This window comes from Phalacrocorax aristotelis, chromosome 15 (assembly GCF_949628215.1).
Source record: "Phalacrocorax aristotelis chromosome 15, bGulAri2.1, whole genome shotgun sequence".
Lineage (NCBI taxonomy): Eukaryota > Metazoa > Chordata > Aves > Suliformes > Phalacrocoracidae > Phalacrocorax > Phalacrocorax aristotelis.
In genome coordinates, this window is record NC_134290.1 from 17260408 (window position 1) to 17287450 (window position 27043).

The 27043-nt window shown below is 47.5% G+C and overlaps 3 protein-coding genes across 8 annotated transcripts in view; 2 read left to right on the forward strand and 1 right to left on the reverse strand.

Moving 5' to 3' along the window:
- The first annotated feature begins 15 nt into the window (after positions 1 to 15).
- On the forward strand, positions 16 to 12909 carry SMARCB1 (SWI/SNF related BAF chromatin remodeling complex subunit B1). Of its 2 annotated transcripts, XM_075110577.1 has the most exons (10): positions 16 to 272; positions 1937 to 2048; positions 2722 to 2751; positions 4044 to 4173; positions 4775 to 4912; positions 5583 to 5710; positions 6269 to 6435; positions 6876 to 7066; positions 11460 to 11591; positions 12542 to 12909. In XM_075110577.1, the coding sequence occupies exons 1-10, from the start codon at positions 180 to 182 to the stop codon at positions 12579 to 12581; spliced, it is 1161 nt and encodes a 386-aa protein (XP_074966678.1). In that variant the 5' UTR covers positions 16 to 179; the 3' UTR covers positions 12582 to 12909. The 2 variants fall into 2 exon arrangements, with proteins under 2 accessions (XP_074966678.1, XP_074966679.1); XM_075110578.1 differs by lacking the exon at positions 2722 to 2751 and having other exon boundaries at positions 36 to 272.
- A 3047-nt stretch (positions 12910 to 15956) lies between these two features.
- Positions 15957 to 21108, reverse strand: LOC142064959 (derlin-2-like). 5 transcript variants are annotated; one of them, XM_075110579.1, is made up of 7 exons: positions 20848 to 21108; positions 20668 to 20733; positions 19956 to 20029; positions 19375 to 19468; positions 17714 to 17909; positions 17132 to 17222; positions 15957 to 16576 (listed from the first exon to the last, which is right to left on the reverse strand). In XM_075110579.1, the coding sequence occupies exons 1-7, from the start codon at positions 20938 to 20940 to the stop codon at positions 16462 to 16464; spliced, it is 729 nt and encodes a 242-aa protein (XP_074966680.1). In that variant the 5' UTR covers positions 20941 to 21108; the 3' UTR covers positions 15957 to 16461. The 5 variants fall into 5 exon arrangements, with proteins under 5 accessions (XP_074966680.1, XP_074966681.1, XP_074966683.1 ...); XM_075110580.1 differs by having other exon boundaries at positions 20668 to 20730; positions 20848 to 21074; XM_075110582.1 differs by lacking the exon at positions 19956 to 20029 and having other exon boundaries at positions 20668 to 20730; positions 20843 to 21074.
- A 57-nt stretch (positions 21109 to 21165) lies between these two features.
- LOC142065032 (uncharacterized) overlaps positions 21166 to 27043 on the forward strand; it is a 48927-nt gene continuing 43049 nt past the window's right edge. The window contains 1 exon segment of the mRNA XM_075110750.1: positions 21166 to 21417. Within this exon segment, the coding sequence (XP_074966851.1) occupies positions 21166 to 21417 (252 nt within the window).

Below are 27043 nucleotides of genomic sequence, written 5' to 3' on the forward strand. Positions count from 1 at the left end.
GCAGGCCCCGCACTCAGCGGCGGGGCGGGGAGGGCGGGGCGCGCCGGCGCATGCGCGGAGCCGCAACTGGAGTAGGCCGCGGCGCCGCCCGTCGTAGCCCTCCTCGCTGCCGCCGGTCCCCCAGGCCCCCCTCCCCTTAGGACGCCGGGTGGTCCCGCCGTCCCCCTCCCGCCGCCGCGATGATGATGATGGCGCTGAGCAAGACCTTCGGGCAGAAGCCCGTCAAGTTCCAGCTGGAGGAGGACGGCGAGTTCTACATGATCGGCTCCGAGGTGCGGCCCCGCGCACAACGGCCCGGCGGGAACCGGGCCCGGGGGAGGCAGCGGGGCGCCGGGCCGGGGGGGCTGCGTTCAGGGCGGGGAAGGGGCTGAGGGGAGCCCTGTCACGGGGGACAGCCTCCCTCCCAGCCCCTGCGGGTGCCCCCCCCCCCCCCCCCCGCTTGCGGGGCGCAGGGGCGGCGGGGGCCCGGCCGCTGCGCGGAGGCCGGGCGGTGAGAGCTGGCGAAAGCCTCAGCCGCGCCGGGACCAGCGCTGCCGGCAGGGGCGGCTCGTGGAGACACGCACGAGTAGGTAGGGACTAGGCGCTCACCTGATCGCGGCCTGAGGCCCCGCTCCCCCATACTCCACTCATGAATTTTGGTAGCACACTTGTTCAGAATTTTGGATTATTTGACATGCCATGAGGTAATTAAGTCCATGCTACTAAGTCTTTGTGCTTAGTAACACCACCAAAAGCAGCCGGCTGAGTTTCTCGGCCATGTGTAAATGAGCCTTGCCAACAAATGCTGGGGTGCAGCGTTTTAGCACCCAGTGTACATGCTGACATTATATTCTTTCATGCTGAGAGGCTGTTCTGCCTCCCCAAAGACTGGCCTTATTGAAGCAAGAAACATTGGTGCTTCAGCAGCAGGGAAATAGTCACAGTTGGAAACAGGAAAACAATGCTTTAGCCCCCTCCTTGATGGAAAAAAGGAAATACTGGATAACTTAAATTTCCAGTTTTATATGTTGAGCAGGGACTAAAGGCCCCTCGCTCTCTTATGTGAAACATAAGATCTGAAAGAGCTGTAGCTTCAGTCAGCTAATATGTGAGATTGCCAGACTAGAAGGAAGGGTTGTCTCTTTTATCTGCCATTAATTTCTGTTTCTTGATGAGCACTGTAGAGCAACAAATACAATTTAAAATTATCTGAAAATAGATGTTAAGAACAAAATGGGTCTTGTCAAGCAAGGACTAAAAACATTATTGTGTGGCAGTCTGCCAGTGTGCTACCAGTCTAAAAACTCGATTTCAGAGTCTAGAAATAGTTCTGTTGTTCAGCAAGTCCTGCTGTAGCCTTCAGCACAGGTGAGGATATTGTGCCAGGAAGAATGGAACTGCTTTATAGATGGTAGGTAATTTTGAAAGAGGATTATGGGCAGCAATCATGTTTTATGTGTTCAAAGGATTTAAAACAACATACAAGTCTCTGGGCATTTTCCGTATTCAAGCAATGTCTAGGTGGCACAGAGGTTCAAAGTTAAAATGATAACTGTCAGAGAGCTGGGTGTCTGGTTTGATTTAATTCCTACTGTGCATTGCGCAGAAATTGAAGTAAAGAAAGATTAGGTTGTTCAGAAATACATGAAAATGAATGGATTTTTTTCCTATTAAATGGATTATTGCCAACAGATGGGTGGTTTTTTTTGGTATCAGATTAGCGAAATAAGTGCTAGTAGAAATTTTGTTTTCTGTATGGCTGCAAAAATAGCAGTGCTATATGATGCCAAACCCAGTGCAGTCAGTCTATCATGAAAAACAACAAAAAATCCTCTTAGGAGGTCCCTCTTACCATTACAAAGAGCTGGATTTGTTTCATCTTCTGCTAAAAGTCTCTTAAATGAAATACCAGGCCATACTGGAACACCAGGCCACCTCTCCACTTTTCTTCTTGTAGGTGGGAAACTACTTGCGTATGTTTCGGGGTTCCCTGTACAAGAGATATCCCTCGCTCTGGAGGCGACTAGCCACGGTGGAAGAAAGGAAGAAGATAGTGGCCTCTTCACACGGTGAGCAGATGAGTAAACATTCCCAGTACTGTTTATCTGAAATCTGAAATTTTGACTTGAAAAACTCTCTGGTGATTCAGAAGCTTGTGCACCTTTAGGGCTGTGTGAGTCACTTCAGATTACCCCAATGATGGAGCACTCTGTGGCAGTGGCACTGGTAGTTCCTGGTTCAGCCTAGCAACAAATATCAACTGATCAAAAATGTTCTAAAAATGAGACATCCATCATGGCTTTCCTGGGGTTGGCTGCATTCATCACAAAGCAAAGGCCACATCTCAAAATCAATACCGTATTCCAGAGAGACTTTTATAGACAAAGAGGGTCTCTTTTGTCAAATAAGCAGAACTGTTGCAAGGATGCCCCCTTGAAAATGTGTGTCTTTGTTTAACTTTGCTTTTTGCAGGGACTAAATGTTTATGCCTCCCAGAATTTGTGGTGGCGTGTTGCTACTGATGTGACTGCCACAGTGAGAATATAGCTGCCTCGGTATTATTTTTGGTGGGAGACTAATAACAAGCAGTTAAATATCTTAGCAATATGTCTTGTACACTCTTTAGACTAAAGCATAATAAAAATAAATGGTTCGTTCTGGACTTATGTCTTCTTCCTCCAAGTATCCTGCTGACCTATTGCTTTCTTTTTCTCCCCCCGCCCTCCTCCCCCTTCTCAACAGAAAATCAGCGGTCTCACAGTCCCAGAAGATGTAAGTCTTATCTGCATGTTATTCTTAGCTGTGCTAGAGGAAGAATCTCTACTGTGACCTTTTGTGCTGTTACGATGTATATTAATGTCTAATCTTCTTCCCCTGCTCTCTCCCTGTGGTCACCCTAATTGTGCATCTTGATCACATGCTTAGCTCTTCTTTCTCAGAACTGTAGCAGGACTCTCAAATGCAGATGGTCTCTAATTCAGCAAGAGCTGTCCTGAGGTTTCTCCCCCTTTCCCAAGTCTCAACAGCTTTTCTACTGAACATTGCCTCTTTATTTCCAAACTAATTCCACTGAGGTTTTATAGTTTTCTGGGCTTTTCCTCCCAGAAGGCTGTGGAAGAGATTTTACATCATGTTTGCAGAGTTAAACCATGTGATTCCAAAGGGCAACTCAGAGTAGGAAAGAATGTTTTTTCCTCTTCCGCTCCTTAAGTAAAAGCATGTTATATTTAAAGTTTATCTAATAATCATGAGAATTTAAGGACTTTTTTCCTGAAGTTTTGTTTTTGTAGTGTTCACTTCCATCCTAAGTAAATTTCATAACAGAAATGACAAGAGTCTATTAATAAGTTGTACCCCAGAAGAGTGAGGTTCATCCAGTGGTCGTATCTGAGGGAAGCTCATGTAATTGTAACCCTCCCTGTGTCTCGACTCCTAGTCCAAATGAAAGATGGTTTTAGTAACGTATAAACAGGGTAGCTATGCAAGGTAGAGATATTGATGCCTTTTGCAAATCTTTGCTCTGTCACTATGCAACCATTCCAAGGTGTCATCCTGCTTTTGTCTTGAGAATTGTATTTCTTCTCTAGGCTTTGTGGTGGGGATTGCCATGCATTAACAAGACATTCCACCGCTGCTCCCAAGTCACATTTATTCCTGATGTTTAGGTGGATGTCAAAACCGGATTATATTTCTTTGGTGCCAGGCACTGTGGCTGGGCTTCTGGTCACTCCAGTGCAAGTAATCTACCCCAGTAGCAGAGCATCCTGGTGCATGAGGGAGTACAGAGGCTTCTGTCAACTCAGAAATGACAGTAGGAAGTTTTGTCGTCTCCATTTATCCCATGCATACAAAATGCCATATCAAAACCTTTCTTGAAAATTAAATGTCTACGATAAGATAAACAAAGCCCAAAGGAGTTCTGGGGCACACACTCATACCAGTGGGTGACCTATTCATGTGCCTCCTGTGGTGGCAGGGAGGGCTTTTCACTATGCAGCCTATTAATGCTACATTGCTATGTAGTACTTTTCCATGTTAATTATTGGCATCTTTCCTGGTAATAGATCATGGCTATACAACATTAGCCACTAGCGTGACACTGTTAAAGGCCTCTGAAGTGGAAGAAATCTTGGATGGGAACGATGAGAAATATAAGGCAGTGTCTATCAGCACAGAGCCTCCCACCTACCTCAGGTAACCAGCGTCGGTGAGGGCCAAGATCAGAATGGAGCTCTTTGGAAGATGTCAGCTTGGGCAGGAGTGCAAGAAATTGCATAAACCCAGGACATTGAGCAGGGGGGTGCTTGCCAGTCTGTGCTAACAGTTGTTTGCAGTGTTGGGCAAATGAAGATCTCCAGAGCGTAAGGATTGGGTTACAGCCTACATAGAACAGGAAGTAGAACATAAGTGTTTGATGACACAGCTCTTCTTGCAATTACTGGATTGCAGCTGTAGCAGAAGTTTTGCAGAACACACCCTCTGCAGGTACTGTCTTCTGGAGATGGCGCATTTATCAGCAGTCCCTTTATAAAGTATAGACAGAAAATCCAAATACGAACCTAGTATTTATAATGGTGCACCTGGATTCATATCTGATGAATAATTGTCAGCTGGCGAATGGGCTTTCCAGAGGCTAGTGTGGAACATGAATTCTCAGTGGAACGATGTTGTTGAGGGTTCCAGAATAAATTAGCAGGAACTCATAATAGGACCTGAAGTTTAAAATTATACTATTCCTTAAGTACTAGCAGTGGTGCCCAGGGTCTGTGGTTTAACGTACAGTCTCCTCCTTCAGAGAGCAGAAGGCAAAGAGAAACAACCAGTGGGTGCCGACCCTGCCCAACAGCTCTCATCACCTGGATGCAGTCCCATGCTCAACAACAATTAACAGAAATCGTATGGGCAGGGATAAGAAGAGGACTTTCCCTCTCTGGTAAGACAGCTTCCTGCTTCTAAAAGGTGGAAACGGTTACCAACATGATGTGCTGCTAGGGTAGTGCTGATGTGTTGTTTTAATGTTGTGATTCATCCCAGACTGACAAAAGACCTACAGGTCACTAATTTGGAGGTTCTTAGTTAAACTGTATGTCTTGAGGCTCTTACAGCAGCCAGCCATGGCTGAGAGAGGAGGCTTTCCTTTTGTCAGGAAAATGGTTCGTTCTTTTCCTGATGAGTTCCTTCTACTTCCTGCTGATTTGCTGAGCAGTTGTCATCTGAGGAGCCTGCAAACCCTCTCTGTGAAGGACAGGCTGTCCCCCACTGACATATTCCAGTAACTTTGATCTAATTTATTCAATGGAAAATGCTGCTGTGGCTCATGGCTAAGTTTTGTTTTCCATTATAAAAGTTGAGGAAACCAAGATAAAACGTAATCCTGGAAAGTGTCCTTGTTTTATTTGCAGGACTGTATTATGATGCAATAAAAGTAGATAAACTGGTGTTGGCTGCCATAGCCCTGTAAGCTTGCATTGAGAAGTCTGTCTAAAGACTGATCAGGGAGTTGGAGTGTGGGGATTACTTCCAACAAACACTGCCTTCCCTCTGTGGATGCCAGATGTGTCATGTGCTAGTTGCATATACCATGTTGTTGCTCTTTGTGTTAGCTTTGATGATCATGACCCAGCCGTGATCCATGAGAATGCATCCCAGCCGGAGGTTCTGGTTCCAATCAGGCTTGATATGGAAATTGATGGGCAGAAACTCAGAGATGCTTTTACGTGGAACATGAATGGTATGTAGGAAGGAGAATTTCCTGAGGCTGGGGAGATGTAGTTGTATCCATCACCAAATATGAAGAGAGAACAAGCACGAGTGTGCATGTCCTTGCCCCATAGACACAAAATTTCAAAGCTCTCCCACTTTGGATTATATTCAGCTCTCATGTCTCTTAGCAAATGCTCTGCCACTTCCGTGGCTTCCAGTCACTCCTGGACGCGTGTAGCCTGAAGAGTTGACTGGCCTTTTCTCCTGACGCAGTTCATCAGCTCAGTCTGAAACTATTCTGTTAGCTGAGGTACCTTACATACAAAACAGTTCATGTGTATGGCTCCATTGTGTATGTGGATTATTAGACCATAGCTACGTTATCTCCACGGAGCCAGTAGCAAGTAAAGAAGGCTGTAAGTCCTTGTGTCAGTGTGCATGTCCTTACAAAACTGATCTAAAAGCAAAAGGTGATAGAGTTGGGATTCCTTTTGTCATGCTGTGGGATTAATTTTGTGTATTCTGTAAGTGGCAGACATTGATTTCTAAGAAAGTTAACAGTATGTTCATTCTTGTTCTGCATCAGAAAAGCTAATGACCCCAGAAATGTTCTCTGAGATTCTCTGTGATGACCTGGATTTGAATCCTCTGACCTTTGTCCCTGCTATTGCCTCTGCCATCCGACAACAGATTGAGTCGTACCCAACTGACAGTATCCTAGAAGATCAGTCAGATCAACGAGTTATTATTAAGGTAATACAGAAAGGCAGTAGAATGAGAGCTGAACTATTTGTGTTTCTCTGGTTATGTTATGGGGGAGGAAGAGTACAAAGGCTTCCCTCAGAATGAAGGAGCTCTTAATTGCAGTCCTGTGTCCAGATCGCATTTCGTCCTTTGTACTGAGAACAGAACCAAGGTGGCAGATCACTAAACATTCATGTGCCAGCCCAAGATGATGAAGTAGTTCAGTGAAAGCGTTGTTGGGTCCTTTTTGGAAGAACTGAACCCTGGAGCAAAGCTGCGTTGTCTTAGTGCTACTGGAATTCAGAATTTGGTTAAGGAGCTCTGCAGATGCAATGAACTAGGAGTTACCTCTCTGCTTCTTTTCTCCAGCCTCTGCCTCCTAAGTTAAATTACCTTTGTCAAAGTATTGCAAGTATGGAAACAAATTATCTGTTTCTTCCCTTGTCCAGCTAAATATCCATGTAGGGAACATCTCCCTTGTAGACCAGTTTGAATGGGACATGTCAGAGAAGGAGAATTCACCAGAGAAGTTTGCCTTGAAGCTGTGCTCAGAGCTTGGCCTGGGTGGGGAGTTTGTCACTACTATTGCCTACAGCATCCGGGGACAGCTGAGTTGGCATCAGAAGACATATGCCTTCAGGTACAGAACTGTCATCTTCCTAGTATGGGTATGGATGTGTTTTCGTACTTTATGGGTGTTAGCATAAGTGAATCTTAGAACAGCTGACCTGATGCAGAAAGTTTGATTTGAAGTTGGTCCTTATGGCTTGCACCCATAATGGTTGCACCATTCTGTCATCCTTATGATTTTTTGTGCTTGTGCTCAAGTATCTTCTCCTTTTGGGTGTAATACATTTCATGACCAAATTTTGATGAAATGTCAGCTTTTGCTGCAAAATGAAAGGCTGTTGTAATTAACAGTGACTGAATACCTTGTGTCTCCCTCTTCTAATGTATGCTAATGATGAGCCCAAGATACATTTCTGTTTCGTTGGCTTTGCCTGACAGGCCATCCACTGTCTCAAGCTTTGATGTTATGAACTAAGACTGCTTGAAACTGTAGATCTCTACCCTGGCTGATGTTGAAGTTGGCTTGATCATAGGCCATTCTCACAGCTGGAATGCAGCAGTGTCAGGTTTGATTAGTCAGCTTTGGAACTTGTCTCCTCACTATAATCGTTTCCAGTTGTGCAGTGTTCTGCGGTGAGTTACTGTACTGATATTATCCTCAGCATGTTGCTGAGTCTGCAGGCTGTAAGTATCCCATAGCATGCGCTTGGGAGGTTTTTTGACCTCAGGTCACAGTGACAGTTGAGGAAGTTTGAGAGTTCAGCAAATGACATATTTGCAGAGGTGAGGGAATGGTACTGCTGACACCAGTTTTGTAGAGGTCAGTTCAAGGAAGCAGGATGACCTACCCGGGCAGCAAAGGGAAACATGCCCACCCCTGTCCTGCCTCAGGGAGAGGGTAATGAGTAGTTGGTGTTGGGGTAAGTGAGGAGGAGCTGGAGGCTGTGGGGAAGCTGGTTGCTGCTGTGAGCCCTGCTCCTTCCTCCTCTGTCCAAAGGTTTCCTGTGTGGTCAACCTTCTGTGGAAAATGGGTACTGATGCGCTCTGGACCAGTCTCACTCTGCTTCCTCTGGAGGTTATTTTTATCCTGAAAATCTTCCATAGCAACTACTTGGTTCTAAAATGACCGCCAGAGTGGTTCATACCATGCAGGAACTAAACTCTTACTGAAACTGTTAGATAGTGTGTCCATCCTGCTGCTGCCCCTTCTCACAGAGGTGGGGAGGTGACTTCTACCTTCCCACCCATGACAGTTGACTGATATTTGCAGACTGAGCATGTGACCACATCGAACTGTAACAACAGAACAGTGGGTGTGCGTTCCTGAGAAATGATGGGACCTTGGAGGGTGGTAGATGAGAATCTGATACCTGTAGTACTGCCTCTCTTTCCCTGCTGCTGGACACATTATAACCATGGCAGAAGTGAGCTAGCACGGTCTGCATTGCAGCCGCCGATAACAGAGAACGGAAGTGTCTTCCCGCTGGTAGACGCAGACCTTGGAGCCAAGGTGAAGTACACTTGACCTATAGTTTAAGCTAGCTATGGCAGGGAGCAAGTTCATGTCTGGAAGGTTTAGTAGGACTCCTTGTTGCCTGAGCATTCCCAGGAGTTTGAGTTTTCTTTTTTCATATCTTCCTTGAAGTAGAGAGGTGGCCCTGTTCACACCATGCTGGCCAGGAAGGCCTCTTTTCTACTCACAATTTATTTACCTTCCCACTTAATTTACTTCGACAACTTTTTAGCATACTGCCTCCCAACCCACACAGCATTCGTTCCTAACTCTGGTCACTTGGTGCATCAGAAGCAGACTTTGTCCATGTTTAGTGGACACCAAATCTTCTCTCTCCTTCCTGTGCTTCTCCATGTATTGCAGATATCTGAGTTAAGAAATAATCTGTGTATGTGTTAACCATTGTGAGGGGGGTTCATTTGTCCCTTTGCTTCCTATCAGTCTCTGTAACTTGCAACAAGTAAAGTTTTAGTCAGTGCTGCCCAGGCTCTTCCAGATATATCATATTAATGCCAACTTCATGCTATCCTCTCTAAAAACGTATCTGGCTGTGGTTACTAAAGAGCACTTCCTTTTAGAGGTAGTTCAAACCGGTGGATTTCAAGCCTTCTTTAGACTGTGGCAGTACTGCAAGGCGAGAATAAAAACACTAGGAAGGGAACCCCAACAGAATAAAGTCTGTAGACGTGAGCTGTTCAGGGAGGGAAAACCATCTAATTTAAACCTCATTTGTGTCATAGTACAAACATGTCCTCCTCCTCCCTGTTTTTTTCTTCCAGCAAAGGAGTACTTTTGAAACCTTCCAGTGATTAATGATGTTTGGGTTCTGTGGTTGGTTAGTTCCCGAATTTCCAAACCACAGGAGTGGTGGTTGCTCCAGAGTCATTCCACTGATGTAAGGAAAGTGTCTGTTTTAGATGTGTCAAAAGAACCTTAATATCTCAAGGGACTCGGAGTTTGAGAAGTCATGTGCCTGTTAATCATCTGAGGAAGAGGTAAAACTGTCTTCCAGTTGATGAAAGCTAGGGCAGTTCTTCCAGCTGGCCTGCTCTATGCAAAACGGAGAGCCTGAAAGCACAACGGACGGGGCACAACTGGAAGCAGACAGGTACCCAGTGCTCAGGGGATTTTCAGAGGGATGATGTGCTATGATGTTTCACACCTCAGTACTGAGCGCTTCTAGCAGCAGCATGCAGCACTTTATAGCCAGAGTTTTACCTTCAAGACCTGAATGGTGGCACAGGTTCTCTCGCACACCAAAGCCACATGCCTGAGTTACCCTTTCCACAAGGAGGCACTTCCCTGCCCTGTTGGATTGCCCCGACACTACTGCCAGAGGCCTGGACCCTAGCAGAGGGTGTGTCTTGCTCTACTGGGAACCCTGAAGCTGATAGTGCATTTCAGTCATTCTGCTAGCAGCACTGCCCTTTAGATCAAAAAATAACAGGGGAGGAGGAGCTGTCTTACTTTGGAGGTTGTGAGATGAGGGAGGATTTTTTTCAGTTTATCTGTTTCCACACTACAGAAGCATGGTATCTGAGTTGGCTTGCAGTTAAGCCATGTGCATGAGGCTGGCTTTCCAACCCCCTTTTAGTTCTAGTGGGTGCTCAGTGTTAAGCATGGTAGATGAGGTAGAGACAATGCTGTCAGGTCAAAAAAGCCAGTTAAGATATAGCATTTAGCCTGGAATGTAAAGCAATCTGGGGCTAAGATGAAATTCCTGGATTTGAGTGTTGCTTAGTAGATGTCAGCAATACTGGAAGTAGTTTGATTAAAGCTTCCTCCCAGGATCCAGGTATCCTCCCAGATACCAAAGGCCCTGGATTAATTTTTCATTGGTATTACTTTGAAGACTTGTTATTCTAGATTAATAGCTTTGATGCAGATGATGTCTGTTCCCATGGTGATTAGCATTTGAGTTCCTTCCCGGGGGAATGAGAGGGCTGCCCGTGAGCGCTGAAATCCTGTGCATGGAGCCATGACCCTGGGGAGGCAGGGGCTTGGATGCCTGTGCACACCTGGCAGGGGGCTCCTCTCACAGACACACTTCATGCGGCTCAGGCTGAGCTGCTTTCTAGAATTCAAAGCAAACATTTACATTCTGAGGCTCCTCTGTGTTTATGCTGGGCTTCCAGCTCCACTGTCAATATTTGGGAAGCTACTCCTGGTCAGTTCCTGTTGACTTTTACTGAAAAGTGGCTAGTGAAGCAGTAAATATTTTTGTGCATGTGATACTACAGCTGGTCAGGGCAGAGAGATCTCTGAGGAGCAAATCCTGTTATCTGGGACAGAGCCTGATGTTTCATTGCTTGTGCAGAGAGTAGCCACAGCTTCTGATTGCAACAGCAGGTCCTAAAAGACTACCCTTTCCATGGCATTTGCAAGAACAATGCTTGATTAGCTAACAGGCTCCCATCCTACCAGACTCCCAGAAAGCCAGACTTCTGCCAGGGAAGAGCCATCAGAGGTGTGTTAGGCAGACTACAGCTAGGAAGTCAGAGTTGCAGAATGGCAAAGCTGGAGAAAGAGCCCTGTTAACAGTCCCTACTCAGCAGCTGCTCTGGGAGAAGTGCTCCCAGCACCAATAAACTGGTATGAACTTTGCTGGTGCTTATTGGGTTTGAATGCAGTCAGCCAATTATGTAACAGCCTTTGCGTGAGAGGACGGCATCAGCCACAGTTGCTTTGACAAACCCTTCTCCGGTGGTGAAAGGAGATGGTCATAGTTGGTCTCCCAGAAACTTCAGGCTCCACAAGACTAACCATCAGCCCCTGGTGTACATCTGGGAACCAGACTGTACTAAGCAGGGCTAAGAATGAATGCTTAAGCCTGAAACACTGTAAATGATGCTCTCTTGTCCTTGTGTCTTGCATCTGACCTTGTAACCCAGGGGAGTGGTCTAGAACCACGGATGAATGTTGCTTTGTTGCATTTTGCCCTGCCTTGCAGTGAGAACCCTTTGCCGACTGTGGAAATTGCCATTCGCAACACCGGGGATGCTGACCAGTGGTGCCCTCTTCTGGAAACCCTCACAGATGCCGAGATGGAGAAGAAGATCAGAGACCAGGACAGAAATACAAGGTGCTGCCACTTGTTCAGACAGTTCTCCTTCTGGTCTGTCTCTAAGTCAGAAGTTAAAATCTTTGGTGTTTGTGTGTCTCTGCTGAAAGCCAACTGGCTGGATTTTAAACTCGCACACCACAACAGAAAATCATATCCCTTTAGCTTCAGGGTATTAAACTGTTATCACCTTGCTCAACAAACAATTAAATCTCCACTTTAACCATCTCCTGCCTGAAGCAAAGTTTCAGGTTTGTTTTTTTCCCCTTTTTCCTGGGCTCTCTGCTTTTGCAGGGGCATTTGTTTCTATAGGAAAGCATTCACCAAAAATATTGGAGTTTAATGCACTGTCATGCTACCTAGAATCCTGCCACAAGGCTTCCTTTTATGTAGGGTAAAGTGCTGTTTGATGTAGGAATGGGCAGGCTCCCAGCTCCAGCACGACTGATGTTGACCTGTTTGCTGGCATGGGAGTGCTGTTGTGATTCCAGGAGGAGCTCTGCCTGCCAGAGAGACCCACTGAGCAGTGTTTGACAAGCAGTCAAGAGCACTTGCTCCTTCTTGGTGAAAATGCCCTGGCAGATATAAGTGAACTGCTAGAATGTCTCCAAAAGATATGCTGTGGGAATAGTAAATATGCTGACTCAGCTCTTTCTCAGGATTTTTTTTTTTACTGCTGATTAACATGCATAATTATTTTGCTTCTCAGCTATGGCTGTCTCAGTAGCTTTCAGGAACGATCAGTTCAATCGAAGTTGATGAGGAAAAGTGTCCAAAAAGCTGTTACTGAGAATAGTGTCTTAGTCTTATCAACAGGGGTGCTCTCAGGTAACCAAGGAAATCTGTCTATGCAATAAACCTGTCTACACAGTCCACAGAGCTGCAGCAGCCACCTCAAAAGGGCTGGTTTTTAGTAAGACTTCACATGACTGTAATGCAGCACTCACTGTACCTCTTTCTCTCTCTCCTAGGCGCATGAGACGTTTGGCCAATACTGCTCCAGCCTGGTAATCTTCCTGTTGTGACACTGGTGCTCTTCGTACAGACTTTATCCCTATTCCTTTCCCCAAATGGATCTAGGATTGGCAGGGGTCTTTCTGTCCCTAAAGGGGACATATATTCCACTTGCCAAGAGTTCCCAGTACTGCTGACTTCTGCCCCCATCCCCTCCACCTAAAAGCCACATACCAAGAAAGCTATGTTAGCACATGATCTAGCTGAGACCTGTGGCCGCAGTTGGAGCCCTTATATACCTGTGTGTGGAAATTGTAAAGATTCTTTTCTATAGGTGCAACAGGCACTATTAGGACAACTTTTTAAATAAAAGGAATGCGTACTACTTAGGTTGAGTGCAGTAAGTTTGAACAAATAGTGAATCTCACCATGTTCTGTGCTGTTCTGGTAACTGAGCAGTCCTGGGGCCTAATATTGATGCTTTTGGGTATAATGATGAATACTTGCCTGCATTCAGTTTTCCTGAAGCATGGTGGAAACTGAGTGCTTTACTTCAACAGATAAAACAGCCCAAAAACCTTTTGCTGCAGGGCAAAGTGAGAATGAGCTGTAAAACTAGAAGCAGCAAACAACTCTCTAAAGGACTGGTCTGTTATGATACTTGGTGCAGTCTGTAACAAACTCAGGTGTTCAGCTGGCTTACTTGACAAGGGTAGGACAGTTTAACTGAAGCCACAAACTTAACATACATTTCCATTAGATGCCAACCTCTTGTGTGGTGAGCCCTTTTTTCTGTGAAGAATGCATCTGGAAAACAAAGTCTCTGAATTAGTGCAAAAGTTGAAGCCTGCAATCACTGAGATGAGACTGCACCTTCTGGTATGGGAACGGGGATTGTTTAGCCTGAAGAAGAGGAGGCTGAGGGGAGACCTTATTGCTCTCTGCAGCTGCCTGAAAGGAGGCTGCAGTGGGTGTGTGTCTCTTCTCCCAAGTAACTAGTGATGGTACAAAAGGAAATGGCCTCAAGTTGCATCAGGGGTGGTTTAGATTCTACAATAAGAAAAACTCCTTTACTGAAAGAGTGGTCAGGCACTGTAACAGGCTGCCCAGAGAGGTGGTGGAATCACCAACCCTGGGGGTGTTCAGAAAACATAGACATGGCACTTTGGGGTGTGGTTTAAGAGGCCTGGGGGTGTTGGGTTGATGGTTGGACTCGATCTTAGAGGTCTTTTCCAACTTTAATGAATCAATGATTCTCTTCGGCAAGTGGCTTTGCTCTGGTCATTGTCAACTCACATAGCTACCAGTTACAGTGCACAGAGCACCCAAAGAAAAGTGAGTGTCCTAAATACCCTTTGCACTGCAATGCCAGGATTTTGCAACCCTGGGGGGGGGGGGGGGGGGGGGGGGGAACAACCTGTTTTTCCCTGGGGAGTTTAAAAACAGAAAAATCCATTGGAGTGAGATTAAAAAAAATTAAGGCTTGCTTAAACAGCTTAATTAGAATGTACCTCACTGTTGAGGTACACCAGCTCTTTGATGGAGTTCTTACTATTAGCTGCCAGAACTGACAAGTGTTGCATGTGGGGCAGATTTTTCTGGCAACTGGACAATTACATTCAGGCCTTTATGACAAAGCCAGTAGGTTTTATAATCCTTGCTGATCCACCCACACTGCTAGCACAGTCAAAAAAAAAAAAACCACTTTCCAGCCTTAATTTATCATGTTTAGTCTTGAGTAATAACAGACCCAGTTCTGATTCCTGAGTGGGAGGGAACTTTTTCTAGATGTTAGTCTGCAGAAACCAAAACATTGAAATTTAGCAATAATATTATTGCAGTCTTATCCTAGGCTCCTGTGCCAAAGTAGTACTCTAGTCTTTATTAATTAGAGAGGTTGAAAGGTTATTTCAGCAAGTAAGACAAAACCTGGGACTGCTGCTGCATCTTAGCCTCCCATGTAGAACTCCTTTTCTTCCACAGACATAAGAACGCCAACTCTTCCTGAGAATGTTTCAACCTCTTTCTGTTATGCTCAGGTACCTCTGTGAGCAGCCTCTTCAGGGAGCATGACCAAAACAAGCATGAAATTACTGTAGCCTTAAACTAGCATCTGTGGTGCTATTTTTAAGTTGCTGTGAAACTTGTGGTTACCTAAACCTGAAGTTCACAACACAGTATGGACACAGAAGGACTTCAGCTTCTGTAGTGGGTTTACAGGTACCTCCTGCTGCTTCTCAAGCCCCAGAGAGGCTGTAGGGATTGTCCCTCCAAGCAGCCAGGGGCAAGGTAGGACAGTCCAGGGGCAAAAGTCCCAGGAAGATGAGAACTTCAGCCAGCTTTCTCCGTGCATTAGGACTACTAGGGAACAGCTTTCTCGCTCTATAATCACAACTCATTAGGCTGATCTAGTATCCTACCTAAAAGTGTAGCCCAGCTTTTGCATTTCAAAGTCCCATCTCGGAAGCAATTTAAAACAGAATATTTGCAGACTTTAAAGACAAATTCCTTCCAGGGATTGAAAACCAGCTCTGTGTTACTAAGTCACAAGCAAATCATGTGGCAATTACTTGTTGAGTCTGAGGCTGCTTAGCCCTTAATAGCACTGTGTCTTCTAGAACAAGAGTATCATCTATACAGCTCTTTCATCGTCTTCCTAGAGGGAAACATAAGTGCAGCAAAATAGCTTGTTCAAATTAAGTCTGATTTTTTTCATTAAAAAAGTGTTTTCTTGGGAAGCTCACAGAGGAGGTGGGAATATATATGCATGTGTGCGGATACTGTGGTTCAGTCCTCCTTTGCCACAGGCTTCTGTATCATTCGTAGTGGCATACTGGTCACACACGTATCTTAGTTTAGTGGTGGTTTGCAAGCTGGTCTAGCTGAGCAGATGGCAACATTACCAAGCGAGCTACCCTAAGATAAAATGTTTGCAGATATACTCCAAAGGCTTTAAGGTCTGGTACAAGCACATGTGTACTGCATTAGCAAGAATGAGCAAAACACTTTAGTACAGCTGTTCATGGTAGGGGCTAGCTTGTTTAGTTTTCCCCTAGAATTCCGATGTTTGTTTCAGAATGAAAAAATTCAACAAGAGTGGAGTTACACTGCATGTGCAGACAGCCTTTATCACCAGTGTCAAGTGCTCCTTCCTGGCACTGCCTGGATCAAGTATCCAGTTCTGTCTCCTGTCCTTTCCCAGGCATACCTTTCTCCAACTAGACAAACCCCCCCCACCACCACCCTTCTCATGCTTTGCAGTCCTGCTGACAGAAGAGGGGAAGGACAACTTCCTGCTAGCTTTAACTTTGCTTTGCCCACAAAAACAAAAAAGAAAAAAAGCCCAATCAAGCAGCCTGGCAGTTTTGAGCAAAGTCCTGCTGAGTACTGGTGAATTACCGCCTCTGCCCCTGGCAGAAATGGACACACAACTGAAAAATAAAGACTTTAATGTAAAGACTCTTTGGAAACAACAAGGAAAAACAAGGAGGGGGATTTAGAGGAAAGGAAGAGGCTGAGCTGCTTTCTACCATGGTAGAGTTGGGAGTACTACTTCATTGAAAGCCCACAAAGATGTCTCACAGTGAGAGCAGTCTGTACAGAGGGCAAGAGTGACCCAGCACACAGCAAGTCATTAACAGCAAGAGAAGGAGTAATTGGTTTAACACCCCATTTGATACTTATTTCCCACGGGGTAACAGAGGAGCCATCACAAATTCCAGTCCCTGTCCCTAGAACACGTCCATAAGCACTCATCGGTTCTTATGTGCAAAGCTCCGTGGAACCACTTGGTACAAGGGGATGATGGGTTACCCATACAAACAGTGAAACATCACACATTGAAATGGCAACTGGTGTTATTCCAGTAGGATCTCTGGGCCACAGCCTAAGTCCGGCCAGAAGAGAGGAATCTGGCCAAATGGAGAAGTCCCCTGTGTTACTGTGGATGCTGCTGCTGGTTCTGGCCTTGGTCTCTAGGTTGGTTTTCTGGACGATCCTCAGGGAGAGGGTTATAGTTGGGATCCTCTTCAGGTGTGTCAAATACCATCTTCCTGGCAAGGGTCATGCCCATCCCAACAAGCAGGCAGGTTAGGAAAGTGAGCAAAGGACAAAACCCCCAGCCCTCCATGGAACATATTAGCCCTTTACAGGGCTTTGCTGTACGCCACAGCCACCCACCTACTGCACCAGCACTAACTGTTCTTTTGCTCAGCACAATATGTAACAATGATGGTACCTGCTTCCTTGATCTCTAGGTCAGCTTTAATCCTCAGCATGAAGTAGAACATAGTCTGCATTCTTAAACTACAGAAGCATATCAGAAAAAAATCCTGCCTGCACCTTGCATTTCCTCAAGCAGTAAGAATACTCCAGTTAGCAAAGCTTAAGGTACCAGCAGCTGCTTTATGGACCTTTTGTATATATGCATATAATATGCAAAGTGCCAGTGCTTTCTGCAGCAGAGGTGTAACCTGTTGAGCTGAGGTGCTATCCGCGTGCAATTGCATCCTACAGCCACCCCATGCTGTCAGAGACCACAGTTTCCTATAAAAGTGACCCAGGTTGGGAAGCAACAGCAAAGCCCAGAAAGAATCAGCTTTACTTACAGGAAGCTGGGGGTTAACAGCAACTTCTTTCCTCCAGGCTGGTTGGGGAAAACATCTTCCAAGAAATAATAGATGTGACCCACTGCAATCCCTGGGGAGAGATGTCATCAAGGTCAGGACTAGCTGTGACTCCTTTGCCCTCAAACCAGAACTGCAGAAGCTTAAGCAGGATGAAGCTCCAAGAATCCCTCAGCTGTATACCCATGGCCCAGCTCCTACCAGAGCCGCCTGCACTGCAGTGCCAGAGGGCCAGGCTGTCTCTGCAATCAGTGCACAAGCAGGCAGGGAGCCTGTCAGCCTGAAGGCAGTACCAGGCACCCAGGAGATGAGACACAGCACAAGTGTCAGGCAGAGCTCACCATAGTCAACTTTTGCCCCTGGAGAAGACAGCGCAATGCCGGTCACAAGCAAGAGCTCAGGCACAAGGCTGGCCACCCAGCAACCTCAGCCAGCTCGCCTTAGGAAACCCACCATCTTAAATGGAACCAAGAAAGCACTAGTGACACAGTAGAATCGATGAGATTAGAGAGCACTGTGGCTGCAAAGTGCCCTTGTTCCCAGCACCCGCCAACTTTGACATACCCAGTAAGTCAATGATGATGGAGTTGCCCAGGAGCAAAGAGAATCCCATCAGGACCCAGGGCAAGAAGGGGGCCTGGAAGTTAAGAAGCCCAAAGAAGTTCATACGGATATAAGGGTTCCTGCGACTCCACACATATACCAGCATAATGGTGAAAGCCTGGCCCAGGAAAAACAGGCTGGCAAAGAGTCCAAACAGCTAGGAACTATGGAGTCAAGGAAAAACCTACCCACTCTGTGCACCACCTCCAGCCTTGTGACTAGGAAACCCAGAACTACAGGCAGCTGATCACAGCGTGCAAGACATTGCCCCTGCCACCAAACCTTTCCTGGGCTGGCTGTGGTGTATTCCCACCCACCCATATTTCACTCCCTGCCAACCCAGAACAAGACTCTCTGCAGTGGCACATACAGATTTCTCACTCCTTAAGCTGCTGTCTACAACCACCAGAGACCAGAGAGCTCATATAATCACCTCTACAAAGTGACCTTTAGAGAACGGCCTTCACATTCTTACTGCACGTGGGACATGTGGCACCTACTAACAACTACCTCACATCCAGTATCTGCCTTCTACAGAATAATTTCAGCAGTGATATGGCTGTTGCAATTCACAGCCCTCTTCTCCGGAGCACAAGGAGACAACCAGATGCAAAAAGCTCCCCTAACCTTGTTGTAGCTGGACTTCAAATCCACCTACAGCCAAGCACATGGCTGCTGCAAGCACCTGGGCACTGACTATCCAAACACCGGAGGATGGCTGACAGCCACGAGAGTTCACACAGCTTCAGGCAAAGCTGTGTGGGTAGAGCAGTGCTCTGAGCCCTCTGCATGAGACAGAAGCAAGACATTCAGAAAAGGTTTTATACTTGGGGGGAGATACTTCTCCCCATCAGACTATTTTGTCCTACAATAAAAGAACTTAAGATGTGTGACGGTATCTCCAGCCACTAACAGGCTGCAAGGACAGAGCGCTGCACTCACACTGCTTGACATGCTGATGGCAGACAGTATGTGGGCACTCCACTCCTTGTCCTGACAGCTTCATGTTCTTCCCTTCAGTTGCAGCTCGGTTTTCTGAGCCAGCCTCATGCTAATCATAGCTACACTGCAGTGCACTCCACCCACCAGAGCTCAGACACCATCACCCTGCCACAGCTGGACAGTTTCTCACAGAGCGTAATAAGGGGCTTCCTTTCAGGATGAGCTTCCTAAGTACACTGCCAGATGTCCTCTTCTGGGATCAGGCAGCCCATCCCCTTGCCAGGTACATCAGTACTTCTGCAGACACCAACACAATTACAGGCAGCCTTCCTCTGTATTTTGCTTCTGCTCTAAGCATACTGGGTGAGGCACAGGCCAGAAGAGAAGGGTGGGCAAGACAAGTAGCACAAGCTGCGCCATACAGCCAGAAGTTGCCCCTCTACCACATGCTCAGCGGAGCTCTCCCAAGCCTCAGGGAATGAGTCTGGCAGGCCTGGGGCACACCACAGTTCTCTGATCCACGGCATCAAGAAGATTCACAAGCCAGCTGTCCTGATCAGCAGGCAGGTATCTGCTACAGACCACACAATGCAGCTGGGATCCAAAGCGCCAGCAGACAAGCCCCACACTATCCACAGCATGTCAGAAGGCAAAGAGCCTCAACCAACTCGAAAGGATACTGTCATAAGAAACCCTCCAAAGAGGAACATGAAGACAAAGTCAGCTGTCCTTCCACGGAAGGAGCCTTCTTCTAGCATGCGGCAGTACCTGTACCTGAGAGCAGGAGAGAAGGGAGGGATTGCAGTATAGGAAATTAACAGCTAGCCACCCTGTGTCCCCACAGCACAACTTTACAGGGAATAAGCCAGCTGCAAGCTATTTCATCACACGAAGCTGTCAGCCAGGTGTCCAAGCCCCAGAGCAGAACAGTGCAAACTTCACCTCGTACCACTGACCCCAGGGAAAGAAAGAGGCATCTCCTGTGCTCCAGCCACAGCTCACCCCAGGAATGGGCACAGCTCTCCAGCGTGAGCCACAGCAGCACTGCCAGCTTCTTCAGCCTTTTGGCAGGGGCTGCCCTGCAGCAAGCAGAGATGGAGGTGCAGGAGGGAGCCACAGTTGTTGGGGGAATGGCTTCAATTCAGACCAGGACAGTGAAGGGAAGAATCCACAGCCCTAGACGGACAAGTCAGCCTAGGACAGGTGGAATTACATCTAAGCCAAAAAGGGAGCAGAGAGCTTCACTGAGACCAAAGGATACAGAAATATCATGTTGAAAAAGAAACTGAATCCCAGGGGCCCAAAAAAGAGGAAGTTGGTGATCAGCCTCCATATCTGAAAGAGAAGAGGGAGGAGAGAGAAAAAGAGGTGGAGAGATGGGTCTCTCCCCATCCCATGTACAGCAGCTCATCACCCTATCCACTGGCAACACCCAGTCATGCACCCATCCACTCAGAACCACCCCAGGACACCAGACAGCTGCACCTTCAAATGGGACTTCTCTCCATCAGAGTATATTGCCCTTCCAGGTGTGGGAAAGATTTCTCCACTTTTCTGGAAGGGACGAACAGTGACGATTCAGCACACAGAGCCAAAGTAAATCACTGTTCACACACCTCTACAATAAGCCTTCCCCAGCCAGCCTGACATCAGCTGGCCAAACACCTCAGTGGCACAGAAAAGCAGGAGGCAGGTTTTGAGTAAAGGAAGAAGGGAAATGCCAAGACAGTGCATGGCAGGGAAAGGTTAGAGGAAGTTATCTCCATCCAAGCATCTGTGACAAGAGGGGACACTATGTTAGGGACCCAGCTTCCACTAACTGGAGAAGGTTGGAGTAGCGGGAAAGAAGCCCCTTGGCATCACACAGCACTCCCTGACCACCCTGGGCACAGGACACCCAGGGCCCAGCCTGCCACACCCACCCCTCGCTGTGAAGGGGCAAGAGGGGCCCCGGACCCCAAGCAAGGCCTCACCTGGAACTTCCTGAAGATGAGGTCGGGGTTGAAGTACAGCTGGAAGGGGGTGATGAACTCCAGCTGCTGCGAGAGACAGGCAGAGTAGCTGCCACCCGCTGCCAGGCACCCACCACCCTCAACCACCCCCTGGCTCCCCCACCACAGCACGGCCCGACCTCAGGGCCCCCCCGACCTCACCACGGCGGCGGTAGTGAGCACGCAGGCGGTGGTGTAGGTCCGCGTCACGGCCGGCATGCCCAAGTACTCCTGCGCGAAGCCCTGGTAGGCCATGGCGCACAGCAACAGCGCCCAGCTGCGCCGCGGGCCCTTTAACGCGCCCCCCGCGGCGCCGCCGCCGCGCCGGGCAGCACGAGCTGGCCAATCGCGGCGCGCCTCATGCCCTCGGCCTCCCGCCGCCGCCAACCCGGAACGAACCCGCTGCAGCTGCTGACGGGCCGGGAAGGGAAAGCCCTGGGGGTGCAGCCCCCCTGGAGGCGGGGCGAGGCCCCGTAGCCAATGGCAGCGGTTAGTCCTAGTGACAGGCGGTTGAGGGAAGGCGGGGAAGACAAACGGCAGGTCACGTGCCTCCCAGGAGAAGGCCAATCAGCGAGGGAGCGGGGCGAAGCGTTGGGAGCGGGGCTAGCCCGCGGGGTGCGGCTGCGGGCGCCCGGCTCCTGCAGCGGCCGAGGGGCTTGCGGGGCGGTGTACCGCCTGGGGGCCGAGGCCTGCGCCCGGCTCCTGCAGCGGCCGAGGGGCTTGCGGGGCGGTGTACCGCCTGGGGGCCGAGGCCTGCGCCCGGCTCCTGCAGCGGCCGAGGGGCTTGCGGGGCGCGCAGCTCTGGTCCCCCGCGGCCAGCCCTCCGGCGTGCGGGAGCCGGGGCGTCTCCGCGGGTTATTCCTGTGACCCGAGACCCTGGTGGCTCGGAGGGAGAGGGCCACGCTGCTGAGAGCCGGGCTGTGGAAAGGGGCGCCTGTGTGAATGCCTCAGCGGGTGCGTCAGGCGCTTCACTGGTCAGAAGGGCCTTGCCTTCCCTAATACACAAAGGCTTCCGATTTTAAGTAGTTCATGCTAAAACCTCTACTTCCTCTTGGCTGGAGCAACGAGGCGCTTCCCCAAGCTGTGCAAGATCTTAGCGAGCAGTGCCAGGTCCCTGGAAGAAGCCAAGAGATGGTGCGGTTCCACTGGGTGCAGTGGATCAGGCCTGCCTCAGAGAAGCCCTGGGGAATGGTGACTGCATTTGCATTCAGCACTCAAGGAGAGAGTAGAGTGTCTGCTCCCCACATAACTATGTCAAATAAATTACAAAATGCTCTTTGAAAGGATGATCTGATAAAGGTCTGCATAAACCTGACATCCTCTGCTCTCCTGCTGATTATGCTTTCCAGAGCTGGCTGCTGTGCTCAGGAGTCAGGTCTAACTTTACAGCCACCCCGGTTTCAGAGGGAGGCAGGAGAGGGTTAAGAGGTCATCAGAGCCTTAATGAGCCCCAAGATTAAACCCTCAGTTAATGGGAAATTAAATCAGTAGTGGGGCAATGAGTCTTTTTGTTTTCTACCACCTCCACCCTGACTGCCGTTTGATGAAGTTCAAAACCCAGCCGAAAGATAAGGGGACAGGAGGTTAAAGGAATATACTGGGAGAGAGAGGGGAGAAGGCAAGAGTCAGGCAGGCACCCCTGAGACCAGGGCACAGGTTCCTGAGTGCCCTGGGCGCTGCAGTGCTGAATGCTGTCTCTGACCTGGCTGCTCTGGGGGGAAGCAGAAACCACTCTATAATCAGAGCTGCATTAGGGATCCTGGGAATGGAGTCGAGGGGACTCTTGGACCTTGAACTGCAGCAGTGTCAATAAGCTTGGCTGTATTGTTACAGGCTTTTGGTGGGAGCTGGGATGGGTGTGAGAGCTCTGGCAGGTGAGAAGAGCTGAGCTTACAGGGAAAGACAACTTATCATGGCCAGGAGCTCTGCAAAGGGCTGCTCATATTCATGTGTTATTTCAGCCTAAATGCCCTGCTGCTGCAGCTCAGCCCTTCAGTACACCGCAGAGCTCACAGTCCCAGCAGAAGGGGCAACTGAGTTGAAGAACTGAGAGTGAATAAATGAATGACATATGAAATAAATTAATAGATATCCTGCTCCTTCGGACTGGGGACTAGAGGTTTCCTAACTGCTCTCACTGCCTTTGGGCAATGGCCTCATCACAGGCTGAATCTAAGCACTGCGATTCCTGCCCCTTCCTTGTTTGAACCAAGGCCGGAGGTGAACACTGGGAGCCTTTCTGCTGGAAGGGGGTTGTCATCCTGCAGCTCAGTCCCACTAGCTTCACAGAGACAAGAATCCAAATGATCAATCCTGCTTACTCCCTGTGGAGGACTATGTGCAAATCAGATGTGCCATGAAATAAATAAAAAAAAGTAATCAGTTTCTCATTTTTCTTCTTCTCCCTTGTTTGTCAGCAAAGACTGGAGAACCCTACTGTCCAGGCTCCTACTTCAGGCCTTCTTTTCTAAGATTCATGGGGGGAAGGGGAAGAAGAGATGAAACGCATTGGAAAGCTCACCATCTCACACTGGAGGAGGCCAAACAAATCTCAGTGACACCCCCAGTTCCCACGCTACTTTCTGCCCATGATCTCACTGCCTTTAGAGCTCAGCCAAGCTGACTTCATGCACTACAGTACGCCCTGGGTCAGCTTTAGTCTTTATTATAATCCTTGTCACATTTTATGGGTTTTGGGAATTATGTCCTCCCATGATTTCACATCAGCCTAGCGGCATAGCTGAGTTCACATTATACACATTTGTAGAGATGCTGACATGCTGCCTTCTATCAAATCATGGAATCCCAATAAAAACCTGAAAAAAAGCAAACCCAAAGTCTTTGTCTCAGCTGCAGCAAGGTGTAAGGGTCTGCCAGAACAGGAACACTGCTCAGGAGTTTCTTTGCTGATTTTCTGCCTTGTCCTATTGTCCTCCCCCTGACCAGGGACCCAAAGCAGATGTCAGCACAGGTCTGAGCAGCAATGATGTACTGTTGCTGCCTGCCATCCTCTGGGTTCCTCTTCCATTTGGGAGCAGTTGAATTCATGTCAATGTGTAGCATCAGTTTCAAAACTCAAGACATCAGAAACTCAGAGTTTCTGTAAAGAGAGTTTCTGAAGTCTGATGCCTAGACTTCGGTCCATTTTGGATGGGCTTTGAAAAAGGTCTCTGTCTGGGGGCTCTTGAAGCTTCCCAGGGAACTAGTTGGAAGAACTACCTGTAACCTTTGCTCAAGTCACTCACAGGAAGAACAGAAACACGATGGTACCAGAAGCAACTCTTTTCCAGACAGTACCCATTCTGCATTTGCAGGCTTAGTGATAATAACTGTTGTACTGTAAATGTTTACAATCCACAAACGAACTCACAAGAAAATATTCCCGGAAAAGAAGAAATAGTGTGTGTTGCACGCTCGTCACTATGGATCCACTTGGCCCTTGATTTAAAAATATATCTGTTTCCTGAAAGGTACAGTTTTGCACATACACAATGCCAGATTGCTACTGGACCCTCCTGTTACCTCTGTTTTTAGTTTTCCCCATTTCTGGGATGATTTTAAGGAACATGCAAGCATTTGCCTGGGGTTGCAGGTAAGCTTAGCCCTGCAACAGAAACTCAACACTTCCTGTCTCAGTTTCTGCAAATGAAAATAGCACAGAGTTAGAAAACAAAGAAAAAAGCTATTAACTCTCCCCATGAGTTAAACAGCACATAAACCTCAAGAAGGCACATGAAAAAGATAAATGAGCTGTTGCAGCATTTTTCTCTTTTGTTTGTAGGAAATTATTGTGTGTAATTCATGTTTCCTGTCCATAAATGCCAGAGGAACTTGAAGACATGGAGTCCATTCTAATTTACTAAAGACAAAAACAACTCCTTCTGAGCCCATCTGGAACTTGGTTTTATCGCAGTTATTTTTGGCCCAGTAACGAGTTCAAGATCTAACTGCCCTCATTAATTGTTTCAAGAATAAACAGATGCTTTGTTTAAAATCAGTAGCTCCCATTTTGCCCAGCCCAGCACTCTCTGGGGTCGCAGGATGAAAGCAGCTGTGCGCCATGTCAGCACGGGCCTTAATGAGCATTGGCGCCCTCACCAGGGGTGCTCACCTCCATCAGCAGGTGATGGGGCAGGAAACCAGCCCCCCAGCCATGCACTTGATGAGTGACCTGCCAGTGGCATGTGCCCTCTGCTCTGTAACAACATTGGCATTTTGTTTGTAAATTCATCTGATGACCTTTTGCTACATGTCCTACTGTGACAAGTCATACCTGACCTGATGGCACATAGGCACTTCCTCTAACTGGGCTATAGGGCGCACAATGGAGAGGGTTCATTCCCTGACCACCTAACCCCAAGCCCCTCGGCTGGAGTAATGCTCCATCCCCCTGCAGTAGGGCCCCAGTTCTTTTCTTCATTTGAAGACAAAAATATCTCCCCACCACCCACGCTGAGACACTCCCCCCATCCAGGATGTGAGGCTCTGTGAGCTCTGCACAAGGTCTCACCCACCCTAGTGCTCCCCAGGACACGCCATACCTGAGACCCCTGTTAGCCCCAGTTACGAGAGGCATGACTGACGCACTGGCACTAGGAACACATTCAGAAATAGCAGCACTGAGCTCCCCTACAGGCAAGCCACAACAGCCAGAGGGACCTTACTGGAAGATTATTTCAGCTCTCACACTCAGTCTTCGGTGGCATGGAAAACAGGTGCCAAGAGCTCCAGATCCAGCACAGGGTAGTCACTAAGAGTTTCTGCTCCAGGTTTGGAAACAAGGCTCCATGAAGCTGCTGTGCATAGATAAGCTGTGTAATCATAACTGCCCGAGGCACTTGAAATGTTTACTTTTTGATGTTTAATGGCCATATATAAATTCTTTCTCCTTCATTGAAGGATTTCCTGTCCAAATCAGCTAACTATACAGTGTACTGGCTAAAGTCAGGAGTAAGTGAATCAAACAGAATTGCATGGGGTTTTTAATTTGTTTGTTAGAAAGAAACTAAAGATAGCACTTAGAGCTTAGCCCTCTAAGGACATGTGGTTTGCACAGGGTTTGCTGTAAATCAGTTTATGTTATTTTTAATTTCCTAGGGTTTTGTAGTTCAAAATTACAGCTTTGTATCTGGCATATCATGAGAAAGAAGATCTCACCTAAATCTTGAGCAGAGCCTGATCACATATCCAAATAAAGCACCTCTTCCAAAACCGCTTCTGATCATGAGTTGAAAACATCAAGCAAGGAAACGTCTGTCTCTGCACAGTTATTTTTTTCCAGTACTTAATCATTCCTGTTAAATTCTTCTGCCTTGTGATCTGTCCTCTACACCATAGGTCACCTCCCACAGCTGTCAGTGGGGAATAACCTTCAAGGGCCTTTATTTTGTAACATCTGTTTCATAAGCAGTGTGGCAAAAGCAACAGGAGAACTGAAAAACAATGCTTGTTTCTTATAAAAAGAGATCTATGTTCAGCTACACAATAGCAGCACGTACAACTGAGCATGCTGTCAGCTGTTGAAGACCTCTGCAAGGAGTCATATACCATATTTATACTTTGGTTTTCTCCAGAGGCAGGACTATATGTCCTAGTCCAGGTGCCTCTCTGTAAGCCAGGGGACAGCTCTAATACAAAGCTCTATCTGAAGTGAGTGTTAAATAGGAAATCAGGATGAGTCTGACACTCTGACATTGCTGCACATACCTTCCTCTCCTCTGACAGGAACATTCAGCAACATTTACTGCCATTTGGCAGAGTCTAAATGTTCTTCTCTTGCACACAGGAATAGAGATTTTGTTCCACCAAACAGTTTGTTCTCTCTGGCCTTCAGGTCACCCAATTTCAACCAATGAAGGAAGGAAAGGGAATAGTTCAGCCACAGCATGACCTACAGCTCACAATGGACTGAGAAAAGGGTATTTAAGTTATTTTTAGTATTTTGGGCTTTCTCAGTTTTCCCACAGAAGCTCTATTCCTTATCAGGAGGATGAAGATACAGACTGCTGATCCAATGCACAGAACATAGAGCCATTCTTCTGACATCCAAAATTCCTAGCTGGCAAAAAAAAAAAGCAGCTAGATCTCTTGGATGTATCAGCCCTCGTGTCCTCAGAGGACTCAGCTCCCATGTATCCCTGCTGGTCTGGAAAGCATCCCAGTGACTGTGTGGTAGCAGAAGCTCTGTCAGCGATGGGTCCCTGCCCTGAGAAACCTCTGCAATGAAGTCCACTTCCTGAAGATCTTATACACTTGAACTTACATAAATTGTGTTTTTTTTCTAAGGAACATTAGTGAACAGAATAATAGTGTCACAGCAGGGCACTCATTTCCTACAAAGAAAATCCGTTTTAACAGC